The 18,304-nt window shown below is 35.5% G+C and overlaps 11 protein-coding genes across 11 annotated transcripts; 4 read left to right on the top strand and 7 right to left on the bottom strand.

Moving 5' to 3' along the window:
* Positions 1-827: 827 nt before the first annotated feature.
* WICANDRAFT_80449 (uncharacterized protein) lies at positions 828-1,277 on the bottom strand (the record flags this gene model as incomplete). The annotated part of the gene is made up of 1 exon (XM_019185064.1): positions 828-1,277. One exon carries the CDS (start codon positions 1,275-1,277, stop codon positions 828-830), a length of 450 nt encoding a protein of 149 aa, XP_019037511.1.
* A 214-nt stretch (positions 1,278-1,491) lies between these two features.
* Positions 1,492-3,234, bottom strand: DAL1 (allantoinase; the record flags this gene model as incomplete). The annotated part of the gene is made up of 2 exons (XM_019182131.1): positions 1,492-2,585; positions 2,622-3,234. The coding sequence occupies 2 exons, from the start codon at positions 3,232-3,234 to the stop codon at positions 1,492-1,494; spliced, it is 1,707 nt and encodes a 568-aa protein (XP_019037510.1).
* Positions 3,235-4,097: 863 nt separating this feature from the next.
* KAP104 (Kap104p) lies at positions 4,098-6,836 on the bottom strand (the record flags this gene model as incomplete). Its single annotated transcript, XM_019184197.1, has 1 exon — positions 4,098-6,836. The coding sequence occupies exon 1, from the start codon at positions 6,735-6,737 to the stop codon at positions 4,098-4,100; it is 2,640 nt and encodes an 879-aa protein (XP_019037509.1). The 5' UTR covers positions 6,738-6,836.
* A 52-nt stretch (positions 6,837-6,888) lies between these two features.
* Positions 6,889-8,735, bottom strand: BUD14 (protein phosphatase regulator BUD14). Its single transcript, XM_019186505.1, has one exon. It carries the CDS (start codon positions 8,626-8,628, stop codon positions 7,144-7,146), a length of 1,485 nt encoding a protein of 494 aa, XP_019037508.1. The 5' UTR covers positions 8,629-8,735; the 3' UTR covers positions 6,889-7,143.
* A 217-nt stretch (positions 8,736-8,952) lies between these two features.
* WICANDRAFT_95936 (uncharacterized protein) lies at positions 8,953-9,716 on the bottom strand. The gene has a single exon (XM_019186504.1). The coding sequence runs from the start codon at positions 9,657-9,659 to the stop codon at positions 9,330-9,332; it is 330 nt and encodes a 109-aa protein (XP_019037507.1). The 5' UTR covers positions 9,660-9,716; the 3' UTR covers positions 8,953-9,329.
* Positions 9,717-10,344: 628 nt separating this feature from the next.
* WICANDRAFT_17689 (Mpv17/PMP22 family protein) lies at positions 10,345-10,914 on the bottom strand (the record flags this gene model as incomplete). The annotated part of the gene is made up of 1 exon (XM_019180756.1): positions 10,345-10,914. A coding segment is annotated over one exon (570 nt), but the record flags the coding sequence as incomplete, so codon positions are not given.
* Positions 10,915-11,748: 834 nt separating this feature from the next.
* NOP1 (rRNA methyltransferase NOP1) lies at positions 11,749-12,702 on the top strand (the record flags this gene model as incomplete). The annotated part of the gene is made up of 1 exon (XM_019182070.1): positions 11,749-12,702. The coding sequence occupies one exon, from the start codon at positions 11,749-11,751 to the stop codon at positions 12,700-12,702; it is 954 nt and encodes a 317-aa protein (XP_019037505.1).
* A 550-nt stretch (positions 12,703-13,252) lies between these two features.
* Positions 13,253-14,500, top strand: SLX5 (SUMO-targeted ubiquitin ligase complex subunit SLX5; the record flags this gene model as incomplete). The annotated part of the gene is made up of 1 exon (XM_019185063.1): positions 13,253-14,500. The coding sequence occupies one exon, from the start codon at positions 13,253-13,255 to the stop codon at positions 14,498-14,500; it is 1,248 nt and encodes a 415-aa protein (XP_019037504.1).
* A 185-nt stretch (positions 14,501-14,685) lies between these two features.
* Positions 14,686-15,681, bottom strand: WICANDRAFT_64435 (uncharacterized protein; the record flags this gene model as incomplete). The annotated part of the gene is made up of 1 exon (XM_019183736.1): positions 14,686-15,681. The coding sequence occupies one exon, from the start codon at positions 15,679-15,681 to the stop codon at positions 14,686-14,688; it is 996 nt and encodes a 331-aa protein (XP_019037503.1).
* A 569-nt stretch (positions 15,682-16,250) lies between these two features.
* On the top strand, positions 16,251-17,363 carry WICANDRAFT_34214 (uncharacterized protein; the record flags this gene model as incomplete). The annotated part of the gene is made up of 2 exons (XM_019182165.1): positions 16,251-16,755; positions 16,786-17,363. The coding sequence occupies 2 exons, from the start codon at positions 16,251-16,253 to the stop codon at positions 17,361-17,363; spliced, it is 1,083 nt and encodes a 360-aa protein (XP_019037502.1).
* A 309-nt stretch (positions 17,364-17,672) lies between these two features.
* On the top strand, positions 17,673-18,259 carry VPS68 (Vps68p; the record flags this gene model as incomplete). The annotated part of the gene is made up of 2 exons (XM_019185880.1): positions 17,673-17,765; positions 17,825-18,259. The coding sequence occupies 2 exons, from the start codon at positions 17,673-17,675 to the stop codon at positions 18,257-18,259; spliced, it is 528 nt and encodes a 175-aa protein (XP_019037501.1).
* Positions 18,260-18,304: the final 45 nt, after the last annotated feature.

Genomic DNA, 18,304 nt, shown 5'->3' with positions numbered 1-18,304 from the left:
TTCAATTTACCTCATATCACTTATCAGTTGAGTTCTCCATCCCAGTTCATCCTGACAACATCAGTTCATTTTGACACTACCTGTCAGTTCTAACAACAGCTGAATTGACTTAAAGCAACAACAATAACACAATGATTTATTCACTCAGTCAATTGCCAATTACCATGAAATTTTACAATGGCTTAAGTAGACTTCTTCTTCATCTCAAATCTCATCATGATCATTGAGATTGGTTTCAACCTTTCTGTATAGCAACCTTTGCCACCAGCTTAAATCATTTAACAATCAAAGTTAGTTTTGCTTTCATGAACTAGACCAACATCAGTAATGCTAGCCTTAAATCATTTTCTTGTTCAACAATGATTCCACAAAGTTCATATTATTAATTCTGTAATTCTGGACCATCAAATTCGCGATGATTATGTCATCATCAACAACAACATCAACATTCAAATGATTCAAAGTTCAGTTTCGCTTCAATGAACTACCATGACTTTCAGTTAAACCATCATCAATGAAAGATGATTCAAAGTTCAAGTTAATCTATCCACAATCCCTTATTGTTACAGGAACGACTGAACCCAAACTTTACAACAAAGAATTTGGAAAACGATAAATTCAGTTTATTAAATCATCAAGTTCATTCACTTTCCTTATGTTTATTTGGGCAGTTGAAACTTAGATGATCTTCTTCATCACATACCCAGCACCTTTTATCATTTCTTTCACCTCTGGATCTATTGAAGTTCTTTCCATTTTTCTTTCCAGGTCTTCCATCTGATTTCCTAGAAGTCTGTTCCGTTTGAAGATAATAACTGGTAAAGTTTTCAACGGTTTCCATCATCAACAGAATTACGAAATAGTTCAACTAATTTTGATGATGAGACTCCATATACGTTGGCAATTTCATCTTGACCATTGACATAATTTTGAATATGAGCTCTAAATCCTTGATACCTTGGTGATAATCCTCTCATGAATGTTCCAATTCGACGAAATTTCACACCAGTGGTATTCTCAACCATTTTATAATTCTCCAAAATTTGCTCGTAAGAATCAATGAAAGATTCACTAGATTGTTTATTCACAGAATCTCCAGTTCTTAGACTTTTACATCTTCTATTGAATTCCACAATTGAACACTGTTGTTCACAATAGAATTTAATTTCATTCAAAACTTCACCTGGTGTTTCTCCATACACACTTTTATTCTGAGTTTTCATATTAACCCTCATAAAATTAGCAGTCAATCTGGTTTTTGAATTATCATTATTCATGTTTCCCTCTAATGGAGTAACCTCACCATAGTATCTAATTGCAACTAACTGGTCAAAATGAACATGTATGTTATTTAGCTACAAGTATATAATCCTGTTGCTCATTGGTAACATGCATTAAATATAGTGACAAAGCGAACGTAAATGATGTATGAGATATAAATAACAATTTGCAGAATGACATAAAATAGCTTGTGTTGTATATGATTAAAATTTAGCATAAAGCTTGTGGTTGATATTGTGTTCTTTTCTCAAGGATTGGTTTACCCATTGCAATTTTGGAATGACCTTTATTAATAGCAAACACTGAATTTCCTCTCAAAATAGTCTCCATAACTCTTCCTTGTAATTCAAACCCGTCATATGCGGTCAATTTGTTTTTGAAATAGGTTGTTGCATTAGAGATGGTTTGCGTGGTGAATGGATCAAAGATAACCATATCTGCATCATACCCAACTTTCAAATCACCTTTTTTATGGGATAAACCAACTTGTTTAGCGGTGTTTTTAGATGTCCATTTAACAATATCAACTAATGTAACAGGTGGTGATAATTTTAAACCCTCTGTGTATAAAACTGGTAATCCTAACCCAACAGAAGCAATACCACCCCAGGCTGAGAAGAAATCACCTTTAGCCAAATTTTTCAATTCTGGAGTACATGGAGAATGATCAGATACAACAGTTGTTATAATATCGTTTCTTAAAGCTTCCCATAGTTTCATTCTATTATCATTTGTACGAATTGGTGGACAACATTTGAAATAAGTTGAGCAGTTTGGAATTTTTTCAGCATAAAGTGATAGATAATGGAAACAAGTCTCAGCTGTGATCTTAAGACCTTGTTGTTGGGCTTCAAATAAAATTGGAACAGCATCTTGAGTTGCTAAATGGACAATATGTAGTGGGACTGATGGTGTTTTCTTTGCACAGTTGATGATTGTTTTAATGGCTTCCACTTCAAAAATATCAGGTCTTGAAGCCAAATAGGATCTATAACTAGTTGGATCGACATCTGCCAATTCATCATTGGTTTTTGAAGCTTCTAATAATGGTGATAAGGTATGATCATCATGATGGACCATCTTTGAAGGAATACCAGTGATCGGATCAGCTGGTGCTAATATTGGAGAGGCAGCTAGGGCGGTTATTTGGTCATCTGTCAAGTTTTGATTGATATAATCATGTTCATGTTGGTGACTTGGTAGCAATCTCTTCCCAGATATGGTTGTTCTAAGACTATTGGAAGGGGTCAAATCAAAGCCTCTATTTGAATGGCTAAATCCAATATCCAAGTCTTCAATTTCATCTATACTTTCAAGACGATCAACAAGCTGAGGACCACTATTGCTATGATCAACCGGTTGCATTTCAGCGTGGAACATGATCAGAGTGTCATTACCTTCAACAATTTTTAAAGCCTTATCAACATAGTGAGAATCAATAGCTGGGAATTCGTCAACACCTGAGTCAATCAAGAACCCTTTGAACCCTCTAACACCAGCATTAATCAAAGGAATCAAATCATTCAAATTTGAAGGAATTAATCCACCCCAAAACCCAGAATCAACCCAAAGTTGACCTTTAGCAGCTTCTAATTTAATGTTGAAATTTTTGATATTTGTAGTTGGAGGAATAGCATTCAAAGGCATATCAATAACAGTAGTGACACCACCAGCTGCAGCGGCTTTAGTACCTGTTTCAAATCCTTCCCATTCAGTTCTTCCTGGTTCGTTCAAATGAACATGAGAGTCAACTAAACCAGGGATGATGAAGAAAGGTGACACATTTCTATAATTGTTGATATCCACATCATAAAGCTGTAATAGCGGGTCTTCATTGTGTAGGATTTCATGGACTATCTCTAAAATCTTCCCAGATTCTATGGAGAATATGATTGTAGCTGAAACAACCTTGTCATCTATAACGACGTTGGTTGATGAAAGAGCTCTGGACATTGTCAAATAGGTGTTCTCTTCTTTCTGTACTTCTCCAGGCAACGGTTTTTTTTCAAGTCAAAACAAGCTGGAATGATGACAATTTTTAAGCACGTAAGTGAATTTCCAACGGTATCAGCTTATCAGTATCTGTAACTCAAAGCCAAAAACAAAACAAAACAAACGATGACAACTCTGGAAACCAAGCAAATGAAGGACTTAACAAGGATGACCAAGTAGTATGAAGTGCTGAAATCTATGGAGAGGTCATATTTAAAGAGAAGGAATCAAACAACATGGCTCAGTTCCAACATTTTCTTCACCAACTCACCGCTTCAGGAATGGAAAATTTTGTATGGTCGAATCGGCTTTACCAAAAAAGTTTTTCTCAGATAAGATTTTGCCCTTGAACGGATTTATCCCAAAAAGAAATGTTATATCCGATGGACGGCCAAGTCCGTGTTACTATACATAGACTCAAACTGAACTTGATTCTAATTTCTCTGTATGGAGAACGAGTTTTTCATGGTTACCTCAAAGGTTATGGGTATCAGTTTATTGTTCATCCACTCGCTTGTTGTGTATGTAGCAGTCTATTTAAAGTATGTCTCTGTAATTCTAGAAACTTTACGTTTTCAACCTCAACGTTTTGGGTTTCTACTTCACTTGACACTTACCATAGGTGCTTCTCAATGTCGAACTTTGCATTTAAAATGGCATACGTGAAGCGTACTGAAGTCCAGATGAGCTACTGAAAAGAAGGATTATCAGCACATAGAAGGGTTCTTTTGTGCGCACAGTACAAAATGTTTTGTACTACACTTCCTTATGCTCTTCATGTTAAAACTTTTGGTATTAATGTAAATCATTTTATGTGTAGAAACCTATATACTGTATCTCCCTGTCAATTCTGCACCATTATCAATCGTTTGTAAAAATTGTGTCCAGCTATCCCCCAGCATTTCTTTATATCCACTCAATAACTTGTGAAATATTTCAGCCAATTTTTGACCTGGATTCAAGTACATAGTTATTGTGTTAACAAAAGCAACTAATGATTCATTATTGAATCCGGTAGGGTTGGTCAATATTATATTACACATCCCTTGGAATGCTGTTTCTTTCTCTTCATTTTCTTCCAAATACATCATATGAGCAGACCAATCCAACAAAAATTCATTAAGATGTGGTGAGAAGAATTCTGGTGATGATATACCAATTCTACCAATAGTGATGGCTGCATTCTCCAGAACAGTGGACATTGCTTGTGACTTTAACAAATCAATCAAAATACCAACCAATTTCTCCAAATAATTGTTCAAATTGATTCTCAATGAAATTTCTCCTAGTGCCCAAGTTGCGTTATTACATACAGCAAAGTTCTCTTGATTTCTAGCAACAATTTCTCTTCCAATTGATATAATGACTTCATCAATATGTGATCCTAAAGTATTTGGAATATAAATGGCAATGTCACCTAATAGAGCATAAGCTGATTGACGGACGTCATCTATTGGGTCATTAAAACATTCGATAACCAATTTAATCAAATGTTCATTAATCAATTCACCACTATGTTCTCCAAGACCTTGACACAATCCATCAATCAAATCTAGTGAAGTAATAATGAAATCTTTTTCTGGGACTTGAATATTTGGATCAGATTTGCATTGCTTATCCATTTCGATACAATGTTGCAAGATTCTTAATGATCTTTCATAAACTTGAACAGCATATGGAGCAAATTTTTCACCAAGTGATGCAGCCACTGATGACATACATTCTAATAATGGCCATAGTTCTTTATCATCATCGCTTAGCAATTCCCATTTCTTCAATAATGGTGGTAGGATTGCTTCAATTGCACCAGAATCTAACTCAATTCTTTCAACAAAAGTTTGGATAGCATCATATAATATAACCAAGTTCTTTCTTTGATAATACTGGAAACATTTTTTGAAATTTTCAACTAAATCTGCAGCTAGTGGTTGAATTAGATCCGTTTCAGAATTTTCAATAAATTGAGCTATGGAAGAACATGCACTTTCTTGGACCATCTTCTTCTTATCCAAGGAACAAGCTATAATGGATTGGAATGTTGGAATGAAATAATTTGAGTATAACCCACCTTTATGAGCTTCAGAACAAATCCATGCAGAATAACGGCCCAAGGTCCAACATGTTATTTGTCTAACGCTTGATTCATCATCTTGTAACCTTTCAACAAGGAAAGGAATTAAAGCTGGTAATTGTTGTGAGGCAAGTTCAATACCACCTTCAGAAACAGCACCAAATGCTAAAATAGCAGCCTCTCTAATCGGCCATTGCTCGGATACAATATTTTCTCTAAGGATTGGCAAACTTATTTGCAAAACTTCTGAAGGAGCAACTGATGTTAAAACATCTAATGTAGCTGCAGAGCATTTTCTTAAATTCCATTCTGTGCTGTAATCACCATCTTCATCTTCCTCATCTTCATCATCTCCACCACCATTCTTTTGATTATGAGCGTCTTTCACTTTTGCATTAGTTGGTTTGATATCTTCATCTCTATCTTCAACATCAGCATCGTCTGTATTATCCATCAAGAAAATATCCATTTCTGAATAAACCATACTTTTCAAAAGGACTGGTAATATATTTGGTAGATAAGGTTTGATCAAATCTTCTGGAATATCCGAAGTGGCTAATGCTAATAAAAATTCACAAGCTTCAAGTGCAACTTCATCTTCACTTGTTGTGATTGAATGTAAACAATAATTGACACATCCATCCAAGTGAGGGGCTATTTTATCAGGTCTTGCTTCTAAAACATATGCAAAAGCTGTGCAGACATTACGACGAACAGCTGGATCTTGGTCACCAGCCAATGAAAATAACCTTTGTAAGAAATCATCAATATGAACCAGGAAACTTTGTGTTTTGGTTAAAATGATTTGATTCAAACAATGTAATGCATTGGCTCTAACTTTTGGAGAATTGGATCCGGTCAATGCAATAAATTTTGGAACCATGAAATCCAAAGGCCTTTGACCATTATAATCTGTATCTAAAATATGTGATGAATCTTCACAGATCTTGGCTAATGCACCAGTAGCACCTTCTTGACTTGTAACGTTCCCCGTTTCACTTAACTCCATCAATTGAGGCAATACAAATGGCCATTTGGCAACACCCAGAGTGGAAAATATCGAAGTGATAACAGTACCTGTAATATTTCTAACAAACGGATCATCATCTAATAAACCCTTGAGTATATTTTCCAATAAGTAATCATTAGTCTTAACATTGAAATTTTTGATCATATCATTCTTTAAATTCACACCGGCCGATGCTCTGATCTGTGAAGTGGTGGATTTATCATTAACCAAGATAAAGAGTAAATAATTATGAAAATCTTCTTGGATCTTTGCTTGATCTAAAGCTTCTGTAGCTTGTGATCTTTCATGGGAATTAGGGGAAAGTGTACCCGCTAATATATGCTTTAGTTGTTCAATAGCAGTTGGATTTGGCTCCCAAGACATATTCTTCAGTTTATATTATTATATTTAGCATTAATGAAGGGGAACCTCTGGTTTTAATTTGATGTACTGTTTCGAAAACCTTTCAAATTCTCTAATTGTTGTGGTTTTTGTTTTTTTTTGTAATTTTTTTTTTTTTGAGATGGGGCCGTCAAAAAAAATTGTTACCCTAGGCGATGAGCTCGATCCGGTACAGGTCACATTCGCGAAAGGCGTATAAGCAGGATGTCAGATTAAGTAGCATCTACGTTGAATATTTCAATGTAATGTTTGGTCATACATAGAGCAGGTATGGCTGGAATGTATTGAAGAAAGAAGTTCATTCTTTGAAGGCAGAAAAAGGTACCATGAAGTGAAAATTGAATGCTTAAAATCAAAAAAACAGAATGCAAATTAAAACATAACAATATTAGCTGAATCTTTCATTTAGTAATCTTAACTTTTCAGCCAATTCATCCATTTTGGAGAGTGATCCTTGGAAAATCGATTCAATGTCAGGGTGTGATGTGCTTTCTAGTTTTGGCGTACTTAGATCATTATATGAGTAATCTTTTGAAATTGAATCGTTATCAACTGAAGTTGTTGTGCTTGTTAATTGCAAAGAAGTGTTTGAATTGGTGAAAGTTGAATTTGTCATGTTTGATAGGTTTTTCTTTTCGTCATCTAGCGTGATTGGAGATGAGAGTTTATCATCATCATCATCATCATAAGTTATTGTATCATCACCTTCGTTGCCGTCACTCAAGGATTTTGTTGTATTCAGTTCATCATTAATAATCTCATCCAACATCCGTATACTATTGAACATATCAGTTGTGCCTTTAGATTGGGGTATATTACCTTTTTTCTCAGAATGTTCATCCAATTGTTCTTTAACCGGTTTTCTGAATTGAGTGAGAGGTGGTGTATGTCCTGGTGAATCAAACTCTGAAGAACTTGGTGAATATGTCCCTATTGAGCCTGAGGTATTGTTATTGATGTTGAAAAATGCAGTTGGGGCCACTAAAGGACTTTCATCATCAAAATCTGATTCACTATATGCTCTTGGTTTTGGTTTATTTTTCTTTGCTATTGTCAATGGTGTAACTGGGAAATTATCACTCACAGTTAATACTTCATCTTCTTCTGTCGGTATTTGATCATTATATTCATCATCGTCGTAATTGCTTTCCTGTTCATCATCTTCTTCATGCTCTTCATCATCACTATCTTCATCAGACTGACTCTTTTCATCTTCGATTTCATCCGTTATAATCACATTATTTGAAAATGCAACACATTTGTTGACCCTAGAATCTGATCTTAATCTGTTTGGGAACTTCTCTAGTGTCTCTTTGGAGTTTCTTTCTAGTTCTTCATTTTTCCAGCAATTCAGCCTTGCCAATCTTTCGTGGTATGTTTCCAAACACTCTGCTGGCGCAAACCCAATCTTGCCATCAAATTCTTTCTTCACCAACCACCAATAACTGTCTTGGTCATTCAGCAGGAAGACAGCATCATCTCTTTCCAACTCACAATGTGATGGATCATTACCAGAAAACTCATATAATGCATATAATTTACCTGGATGTAGTTCTTTTGGTGGAGGCAATGGAGGTTCGATAACATAATCATTGAAATCATCATCTTCGTCTGTTTCTTCTTCTTGTAAGTTCTTTGTCTTTATTCTGAGTGGTTGTTCTCCTTCATCATCCTCCGAGGCTTCTTCGTCACCATCTTGTATGTTTTGTAGTGTTTGGTCGAATTTCTTGTGGACAACGACACTTCCTTCACTAGCACTGCTTGAGCCGGTTGAAACTATCCTTTTCGGTTCAGTCAACTTGAAATCTTCATCATCATCTAGAAGCTTTGACCCCATTGTCTTCAATAACTCTTTCAGCTTAGTATCAGACATATTTGTGAAACAGTAATGACTTTAAAAATAACTTTTGATCTTTTGATAATTATAGCAGCGATATATGATTCAAATAAAAAAAAACGTGTAGTGGCAGTATATTCAACAACAACTAATGATTGATCACCCAGATGCTCCTTCCAACTTCAACTACTAGTGGAACTCTGTTTAAAATGCAGTTGTTTTCGTTAGATTTCAGTTGTGTTTGAAGTCACAATTTTTTCTTTGATCCTGTTTTTACGTGTCTGGTCCAAATGATTTTTTTTTGAAAGGGCGTGAAGACGCGTAAAATTTTAATACGGTCAGGTACAGATTTTTTTGGCTCGTTTAACAAAGTTAAGAATAGAAATAACTAAATATTTCGTGCATTTCATTGGATATAAATAGCTATGGTTCCATATTAAGATCTTTTGAGATTTTTCAGCATGTTTTGGTTTGATATTCTTTTCGCGACGGTGCCTGATGTGCATTTCAGCGGGATTCCAAGAATTTTAGACGAAAATTAGTGAAACGTCGAGGATAAACTTCAATGAAACGGCGAACAATTATAAAATGAGGTGTTCAATGTGGTAATATGCTTGAATCTACTGGTAGCTATGTTACCTTTTTGGCTTTTAATACGTTACATGAATGATAATAACTTCAATTGTATTCAACATGTGTAGTACGAGAATGCTATATAAGCTCGTAAACTCTTGCAATTAACAGAACATCCAATCAACAAAAGCATCTAGTTGAACTAGCACATGATCAGCAAAAATCCTAGTAAAGACGTAGAAAAGACAAAGTAAAAGGAAGATTGACAAAAGAACCCCTATGGTGGAAAGTATCACTGTTGTTGTACTAATCGGTTCGGATTGGGCTGTTGATGTTGAGCTGGAGCTATCTGTAGGAGAATCATTGGTGGTGAAATGGTTAAACAATTTCTCAATGCTCTCACTTTGCTTTTCGATTAATTCTTTCAGAGATTCAAAGTCCTCCTTGGTGATATTAGTATCGCTTGGTCCTTTCTCATGAGTATAGCTTGACATTGTTGGTCGGCTTTATTAATAGGAAATACCAACACTTCTGTCTTTGATTTATCTGACTTCAGCAGGGTGGCTTTTAAGTAACTGGTCCTGTAAAACTTGAAGTGAAGCATTTCCAAAGGTGCAACTTTTTGTCTTTATATTCAGTTTTATACGTAGATCCTGATGGTAGCCACAACAAGAGTATGGGCTATACATTATCAGACAATCAACGTGCCGTGCACTGGTGGAATGCTAGATCTACTTGAAAGGTTTGAATTGCAAGATACTTCTTGAGCTCCTACGCTCTTTTAGCTTTGAAGCTACAAAGCAATGTAGACATTAAATAGAAATATTAATTAGATACATATCAATTCACCAACTGACGTGATAATGCCCTTCAAAGCACATTATACACAACAAACCACATAAATAACCCTATAATTTGTTTCACATCGAGGTACAATAGCCTCATTACTTGATCGTGGTTTCTTAAGCTTAGCCCTTTAGTCTTTTGTTCTCTTTTAACACCCTTTCGTTGTTATTGTATATCTTCAGGCTTCATCTCTTCTAAAGCACCTGCAACTTGGTCTTCCACTTCGGCTGCAATATTAGTAGCCTCTTCGTTCTTTTCATCAACTTCACGTTCAACTTCTTTTTCAACTTCGGCCCTCTTCTTTGCATATTCATGGTTTCTCTTTGCTTGAATCTTCAAGAAAGTGTTTTGACCAGTACCCAAAAAGAAGTAAACAATATTTGTAAAGACGGCCCACATATCTGGATGAATATAATTTTGAGCAATAGTTAAAACAATAGGAGTTGTGACCCAAGATGATTTCAAAACATTTAACAAAGAAGCTTTTAATGAAGTTTTAACACTGGATAAAGTTCTTTTGATCTCATCAGTAGATAGTGATTGAATTGGAGGTCTCATATTGATCAATGATATAAATGACACGATCAAAGAGCATTGGATTGGGGTTACTGTCATCAACATGGTCAAGATTTGTAATATTTTATCACGCTTTGATAAAGGACCTTTGAACAATTTATTCAAAAACAAAAACCCATAATGTGATACTGGAGCATTAATGGCAAATGCGAAAAGTGCCATTAATGGAATCTTTATGGAAAATGGATGCTTTATCTTTTGATTCAACACTCTTGAGATTCTGAAATCCTTGGATATAGTAGTTGCAATCGTTTCATTCAAAACAGCCAACACAGCAGCAGTAACAGACTTCGTTAACAAAGGGTACTTTTTCAAATACTCCAAGTATTTGACATTCAAAGACTTGTTCCTAGATGACATCTGATTATATTCTCAATTGAGGTTATGGATGATAAAAGATCTTAAAAGATTTCTTAAGGGAGGGCTTTTGCAATATATAATACACCAAGTAATAGCAGCAGGACCTTCAAGATCACGCTATAGTGATTGAAACAATTGTTGGGTTGAGGGTTATTCACGCGTTTTTAAAAGGGCTTCTTGTGAGGTTAATATAGTGTTCAGATTCGGTTATATGCTCGATGATCAACCAGAGGAGATTCCTGATTCCTGATAAGGCGCACGCCTTTCCATATCGGGGCAAAACCGGGGTAAAAGTTTTGCCCTCGGGCCAAATTCTCGAAAGAAAAATTATGTAATTTTCAGCCAAAACTTATATAAGCAGGTGATTACATAATTCAAAACCAATTATTACGTAACTCAAGTCATCTTCCAGGGTAACGCTTTAGAAATTTTTTTTTTCACCTACAGAAGGAAAAAAAATTTTTTGTATATGTTTCTTAAATATTGCAGGTTATTTACATCGTTTAATCACTGATCAATTTATTCAAACAGGTTGTTCAATCTTCTTTGACTTTTCTTATTCATCACATATAAGCTATACATTATTGCTGAATTGCTCCTTTTTACAAAAGATTTCAATTCGTTCAATCATCAGTTTATATTTTTCATAAAAGAAATTGATCAATCCATATCAAGAGTTAATATTTGATTAATCCTCATTAATATTAATTCATTCATCAAAAGGAAAACATTAGACTAGTTGTCAGTTGTTTCTTTCAAGTTTAAAAACACTTTTTTCACACAAATTACATATATATAAAAATGGCTTTTACTCCAGGTGGTAGAGGTGGCCGTGGTGGTCCAAGAGGTGGTTCAAGAGGTGGTTTCGGTGGTGGCCGTGGTGGTCGTGGTGGTGCTAGAGGTGGTTCCAGAGGTGGTTTTGGTGGTGACCGTGGTGGTCGTGGTGGTGCTAGAGGTGGCCGTGGTGGTCCAAGAGGTGGTGCCAGAGGTGGTCGTGGTGGTGCCAGAGGTGGTGCTAGAGGTGGTGCCAAAACTGTCATTGAAAAACATAAACATGCTGGTGTCTTCATTGCCAGAGGTAAAGAAGATTTGTTAGTTACTAAGAACATTGCCCCAGGTGAATCAGTTTACGGTGAAAAGAGAATATCTGTTGAAGATCCATCAACCGAAGAAGGTGTCCCACCAACTAAAACCGAATACCGTGTCTGGAATCCTTTCAGATCCAAATTGGCTGCTGGTATTATGGGTGGTTTAGATGAATTATTCATTGCTCCAGGTAAAAAAGTTTTATATTTGGGTGCTGCCTCCGGTACCTCAGTTTCTCATGTTGCTGATGTTGTTGGTCCAGAAGGTTTAGTTTATGCTGTTGAATTCTCACACAGACCAGGTAGAGAATTAATCGGTATGGCTAAAAAGAGACCAAATGTCATTCCAATCATTGAAGATGCTAGACATCCACAAAAATACAGAATGTTGATTGGTATGGTTGATGCTGTTTTCGCAGATGTTGCCCAACCTGATCAAGCCCGTATCATTGCTTTGAACTCCCATTTATTCTTAAAAGATCAAGGTGGTGTTGTCATCTCAATCAAAGCTAACTGTATTGATTCTACTGTTGATGCTGAAACTGTTTTCGCTAGAGAAGTTCAAAAATTAAGAGAAGAAAAAATTAAACCATTAGAACAATTGACCTTAGAACCTTATGAACGTGACCATTGTATCGTTATTGGTAGATACATGAGAAGCGGTTTATAAGTGAATTAATTAATCATATCATTTTTTAATTTTGGGGTTGTTAATAATTGTTCTTGTCATGTTTTTTGTTAGGTTTTAATTATTTCTTTTTTTATATTGACACTTTTTTTTGTGTTGGCTTTTCCTTTACCAATGATGCCTCATTTCTAATGGGGGATCATACCTATTCACCTTTGTACTATTAACTTTCAAAAGATACAATCCTTTACCCATCAAACCCATTGAAGATTGACCACCATATATCCAATTCACGAAAGGAATCAAATCAAAAAAATTTGTATTTTTGCATCTATATTTACACACTTTTTTTTATATATAAAATATACTTTTTGTCTGAATTCATGAAATATTAATTGAAACGTTTTTGTACTTTTCAATGGTTAAGCCAAGTCAACAACCATCTATGGGCGAGTATATCCGTCTTTTGCTCATGGTGTATTTCTTTTTCGCGAAATCGCGATCATGTTTTTTTATTGCCACAACCTTTTTCACAATTCAAAACATTTATTTACACTTCTACTTTTTTCAATATTAGTAAGGCATATACAAGATGGCAAATAGGGAGGTGATAGATTTGGATGACAGTGATGGTGAAGATGATATCGAAGTGATATTTGAGAGAAGCAGAGAAGGCACTGGTGCGAGTCGGTCAAGTGATGTTAGAATCAACAATGTGATACCCGTTGAGAGATATTTGAACAATAATGAAAATGATGATGATGTCGAAATAGTTGAGGAAAGAATCAATGTCCCTGAGGTACCCTCGACTCCAAGTTATGTGATACATTCGCCCAATGGCCCTATACCTGTTTATGAAAATAGGGAAGGTTCAGGTTCAGCTGGTCCTGAAAGAAGATCATTCCAAAATGCTAGGGGTCCAATACCAACACAAAGCTATAGAAACCCTCAAGAAGTAGCGGGCAGAGCTGAGCAAATGAGAAGAGAAGAGCAAATAAGAGCACAACAAGCCAGACAAGGAAGACCTCCTCCACCGCCAGTGCAACGTCCAAGACGTGCACCACCTGCTCAAAGACGTCCAGTTCGAGGCTATCCTCCACTTCCGCCAACAAGACAGATGAGAAACCGTCGTGGACCTGGATCTTCGTTCTTAGATATGATGTTACAGATGGATAATTTCCCACTAGCTTTCAATAGCATATTTTTCAACGAAGAAGATGACGATGATGATCCAAATTTTTATCCTGGAATGGCATTCCCTCATCATCACCATCATTTGCATGATGATGGTGGAGTTGATCAACATATTATGAACATTATTGAACAAAGAGAAAACCAAGAAGCTGATAAAAAAAGAAATATTAATGAGAGTGCTACAAAGGCTTATCACGACTATTGTGAGGAGAAAATAAAGAGCATAAAGGCACCATATACTACATTTTTAGATCCCGAGGAAGATTACGTCTGTATATTGTGTGGTGTAACGTTGGGTGAAGGTCTACCAGAAGAATTTAGAGGGAACATTAAGCATGCAAAACTTGAAAAGCTTCAGGAAGAAAATGATGTGATGGCACCGTATCAGGCCTTAAACTTGATCACTGATGCTGATCGTGATCTAGCCAAGAGAATCTTCATGTCAACGTGTGGACATACTTATTGTGGACGTTGTGTTAAAAACATATCAGGTGTCAAAGCAATCTTGAAGGAAAAGAAGAACAAATTCAAAAAAACAGATAAAGATATTGATAATCCATTCATTTATGCTCCTTCTAAATGTATTGCACCTGGTTGTAATATCGGATTGGTTGCAAAGAGGAGATTTAATGAGATTTTTGTTTGAAATTTGGGAAAACTTGGTTTGGTTTGGTTATTTGCATCTATTAGATATACTTGAGATGAATGGAGGATTTTCAATAGATTAGGCAATTCGTAATTACATAAAATTTCTAGACGCTGAAAAAATAATCTCACTCAGAAGATAATTTGGCTACATAGTTGTAATTCGAAGTGTTTTTGTTATTAATTCTATCTAAACTCTGTTGAACCTAAAACCAACATTCCAAAACCATTATTCCCATAATTATACCCTAAACCCTTTTCTCCCTTTCCGTTTTCATTAAAGTCGTTGTTTGTAGTGCTTTCATCATCATCAATACACTTCATTTGGTATTCATCATTGAACTTCATATTCATTTCATTTTCTTTATTTTTCTCATTTTCATAATCACTTGAAGTATCTTTAATCATTTCCAAGCTTGATAGCTTATCAGACAGTTTAGTGACATTTTCATCATCAGTGATTGCACTTTGATCAGGATCACAAAGATAACATTTCTTGAGATAGTAATCTAAATTAACTTTTGAAGGTTTCCCAGCAAATTTCACATCTTTTGAATTGGAACTTAGCAAATGATTATTGAATATGACTTTGATATCATCGAAAAGATAAAATCTGCCTTTGCAATTCATAAAGTTCAGGTGAATAGTATAATTTTCATTACTTTGTCTGATGAAAACCTTAAACCCGCTTTTCAACTTCCTTATATTGTAATTTACAATAATAATCTTGATAACCGAGCCTTCCTCATTACATATAACTGTCTGTATTTTACCTCTCTCTTCAACTTTGAAACCAGGAAATCCTGCCTTGTTCAGTTGCTTAGCGCTCATATCTAAAGTACCAACATATGGTGACTCACTACCATCACTCCAAGTATAAAAACTAGCTTCGAAATCCATCAATATAGGTTTTGATAATCCTGCTGAAATCATAGCTTTGAATGGGGTTGGTTTGGATTGAAATCCTGAAGTTTTGCCATGTAAAAGGGATTCACGCATAGATCCTAATAGTGACTTACAGCCACTGCTTGATCTTTTGGAGCTCGTGCTAGCACTAGTAGCTTTCATTTCTTTATCACATCTATAACATTTCTTTGGTTTTTCAATCACTGGTTGTACTTCATCAGTGGTGATGTGAGATAATGAAGACTTTCTTCTTGGTGCATATGTTGCAATTGGCATATTGTTATCTTGCTCTGAACAATCTCTCACTTGTACAGCTTCTCTAACCTTACTTGGGCCTCTTCTCCCTTACTTTAAACCCTTTGATCTGATTCTTCGCTCGTGAAATAAACCTTCTTATATCTCTGCGTAGTCTCCTGGTGTTGTGTGCACTTGTGAGTAATTGTGAGCAATGAAGTGACATATAAAATTTGAAGGTGTCGGAAGTCGCAAGACGATATCGGAAGTTGGAACTGGGTTGGAATTCGCGAAATATTGTCTAAAATCCATCTCGAGATGCTTTTGATAGGGAAAATGCTGAGCTGAACCTCTGAAAGAACAGCTTGTACTAAAAGGTTATACTCCCTGAGTTCTTGATTCGCTTTTTATCTAAATCCATACCATCAAAGAGGTTCATTTTGAATATTCTTTGCTGTTTGATTCCTACTGAGGTTACTGTGTCAAAACTTGCCCCATTGAGATCCTAATCTGGTGACAACCTCAAACAACATCACCAAACCTATAAAAACCATGAGAATTCTAGTGAGTATTTGAGAGGACCATGCAATAATGTGTCAATTCTAGACGGTATGGCTAACAAGGTTATCCAGGTTTTGGCATTAGCCATTGGTCTAATCATCACCGGTTGTTTAAACTCAGTCTTTACCAAATATCAGGATAATCAATATGTATCACCGGATGAGAAGTTTGAACAACCAGTCTTGCAAACTTTACAAATGTTTGTTGGTGAAGCTGCGGCTTTTATATTCTTGGGAATCATTAAATTGAATGAAAGTAAACAAGATTATACAAGAATAAATGATGCATCAGCAACTCCAGACTTGCCATTAGCTAAAGCATATATTTTATCAATCCCAGCCATTTGTGATATCTTGGGCACAACATTGATGAACTTGGGTCTTGTGTATACTCCAGTTTCAATTTACCAAATGACTAGAGGTGCATTGATCATCTTTGTTGCACTATTCAGTATTGTTTTCCTCAAGCATACAATTTCAAGAATTGAGTGGACAGCTCTAGCCACTGTGGTCTTAGGTATCACAATTGTTGGTTTGAGTGGTAATTCAAACTCAGGTGCATCAGATGAAAGTACAGCTCAACCAGCTTTAAATCCAAGGTTATTTCTCGGTATTTCTATGATTTTGCTTGCTCAAGTGTTTACAGCTACACAATTTGTTGTTGAGGAACATATAATTAAGAATTGGACAATTGAACCACTAAGGTTAGTCGGCTGGGAAGGTACTTTTGGCGGTGTCATAACATTAATTGGTATGTCATTATTATATATTGCAGTTGGTTACAACACAAAGGGTCCTTTTGATATGAAGAACTCTTTTAATGAATTATTCAGTTCTGATCAAATTATATATAGCTCTTTTGCAATCATGGTATCTATTGGTTTATTCAATTTCATTGGTATCACATTAACTAGTAAGTTAAGTGCAACAGCTAGAAGTACAATTGACACTTGCAGAACATTATTAGTCTGGCTTGTTTCCATATATCTTGGCTGGGAAAGTTTTGTTTTCTTACAATTCGTTGGTTTCATCTTTTTAGTCTTTGGTACATTGGTCTTCAATGGTGCTCTAAAGATTGACTCTTACTTACCAGCTTGGTTCAGTGCTGATAAGAGTAAACCATTGATTATAGATTCAGTTGATGAACAAATCGAAAGAGTCTGATTGCTTTAGACATCTAAACTTGCATAAGAAGAAAACAATCATTTTAATTTTTAATAAAAAGGCTATCTTTAACTAGCACTCTTCCATTACTCAAATAGTCTCTTAAAAAATACTTTAATAAAATGAATATTCATCTTTCACCTCTATGTTTTAGGCCCCGGATATCCTCAAACACCCCCGAATGAATCAGTGTTCGCGCCCAAATCCAAAAGTCAGTGAAGCCTCCTATGATTACAACGATTGAGTTAGACCAAGCTTCAAAGTAGTTACATGTTAAAACCTCTAAACCTAGTTTCTAAATATTCAAACATGGAACAAGACAGACTTTTCAGATTTCAACCTTTCAAACTTCCAAACTCAACTGCATTAAGATCAATTGGTGTTTATACATCTGGTGCATTAGTACGTACAACCCTTTCAAGCACTTAAACTATTGAGCAAAACTAACCACAATTATCTAGTATGCTATAGGATTTTGGGCATTCATTGATGCAGTTATATATAGTAAGACTGTGAATGCTTCAGATGTTCATGTTACATTTGTTGATTGGATTCCAATAATTTGTTCAACATTAGGGATGCTGATTGTTAATTCAATTGAAAAAAACAAACTATTGAATGATGCCTTAGGTGGTGGTTCAAGTTTCGGTGGCTCAAGCTCAACTACATGGCAAGCTCGTGTTATCTTATTCTTAGGTTTTAGTTTGTTGGCTGGTGGTATTGCTGGCTCAATTGTTGTTTTAATTTTGAAATTCTTAATCAAACATTACACTTTCCCAACTTTAGGTATGGGTGTTTCAAATGTTGTTGCAAATGGTTCAATAATGTTGAGTTGTATTGTTTTATGGATTGCTCAAAATATTGAAGATGAGTACTCTTACTCTTTGGCTTTATAAGATTAAATTGATGGCGGATATGTTCAGATCTAAATGTAGTACAAC

Source organism: Wickerhamomyces anomalus (genome assembly GCF_001661255.1).
Source record: "Wickerhamomyces anomalus NRRL Y-366-8 unplaced genomic scaffold WICANscaffold_5, whole genome shotgun sequence".
NCBI lineage: Eukaryota > Fungi > Ascomycota > Saccharomycetes > Phaffomycetales > Wickerhamomycetaceae > Hansenula > Hansenula anomala.
The sequence above is the reverse complement of the archived record's forward strand: the minus strand, read 5'-3'. Positions and strand labels throughout refer to the sequence as shown.

Bases quoted from the DNA above. Each gene is read 5' to 3' on its own strand.
- BUD14 (XM_019186505.1), bottom strand. From the start codon at position 8,628: ATGTCTGATACTAAGCTGAAAGAGTTATTGAAGACAATGGGGTCAAAG.
- WICANDRAFT_95936 (XM_019186504.1), bottom strand. From the start codon at position 9,659: ATGTCAAGCTATACTCATGAGAAAGGACCAAGCGATACTAATATCACC.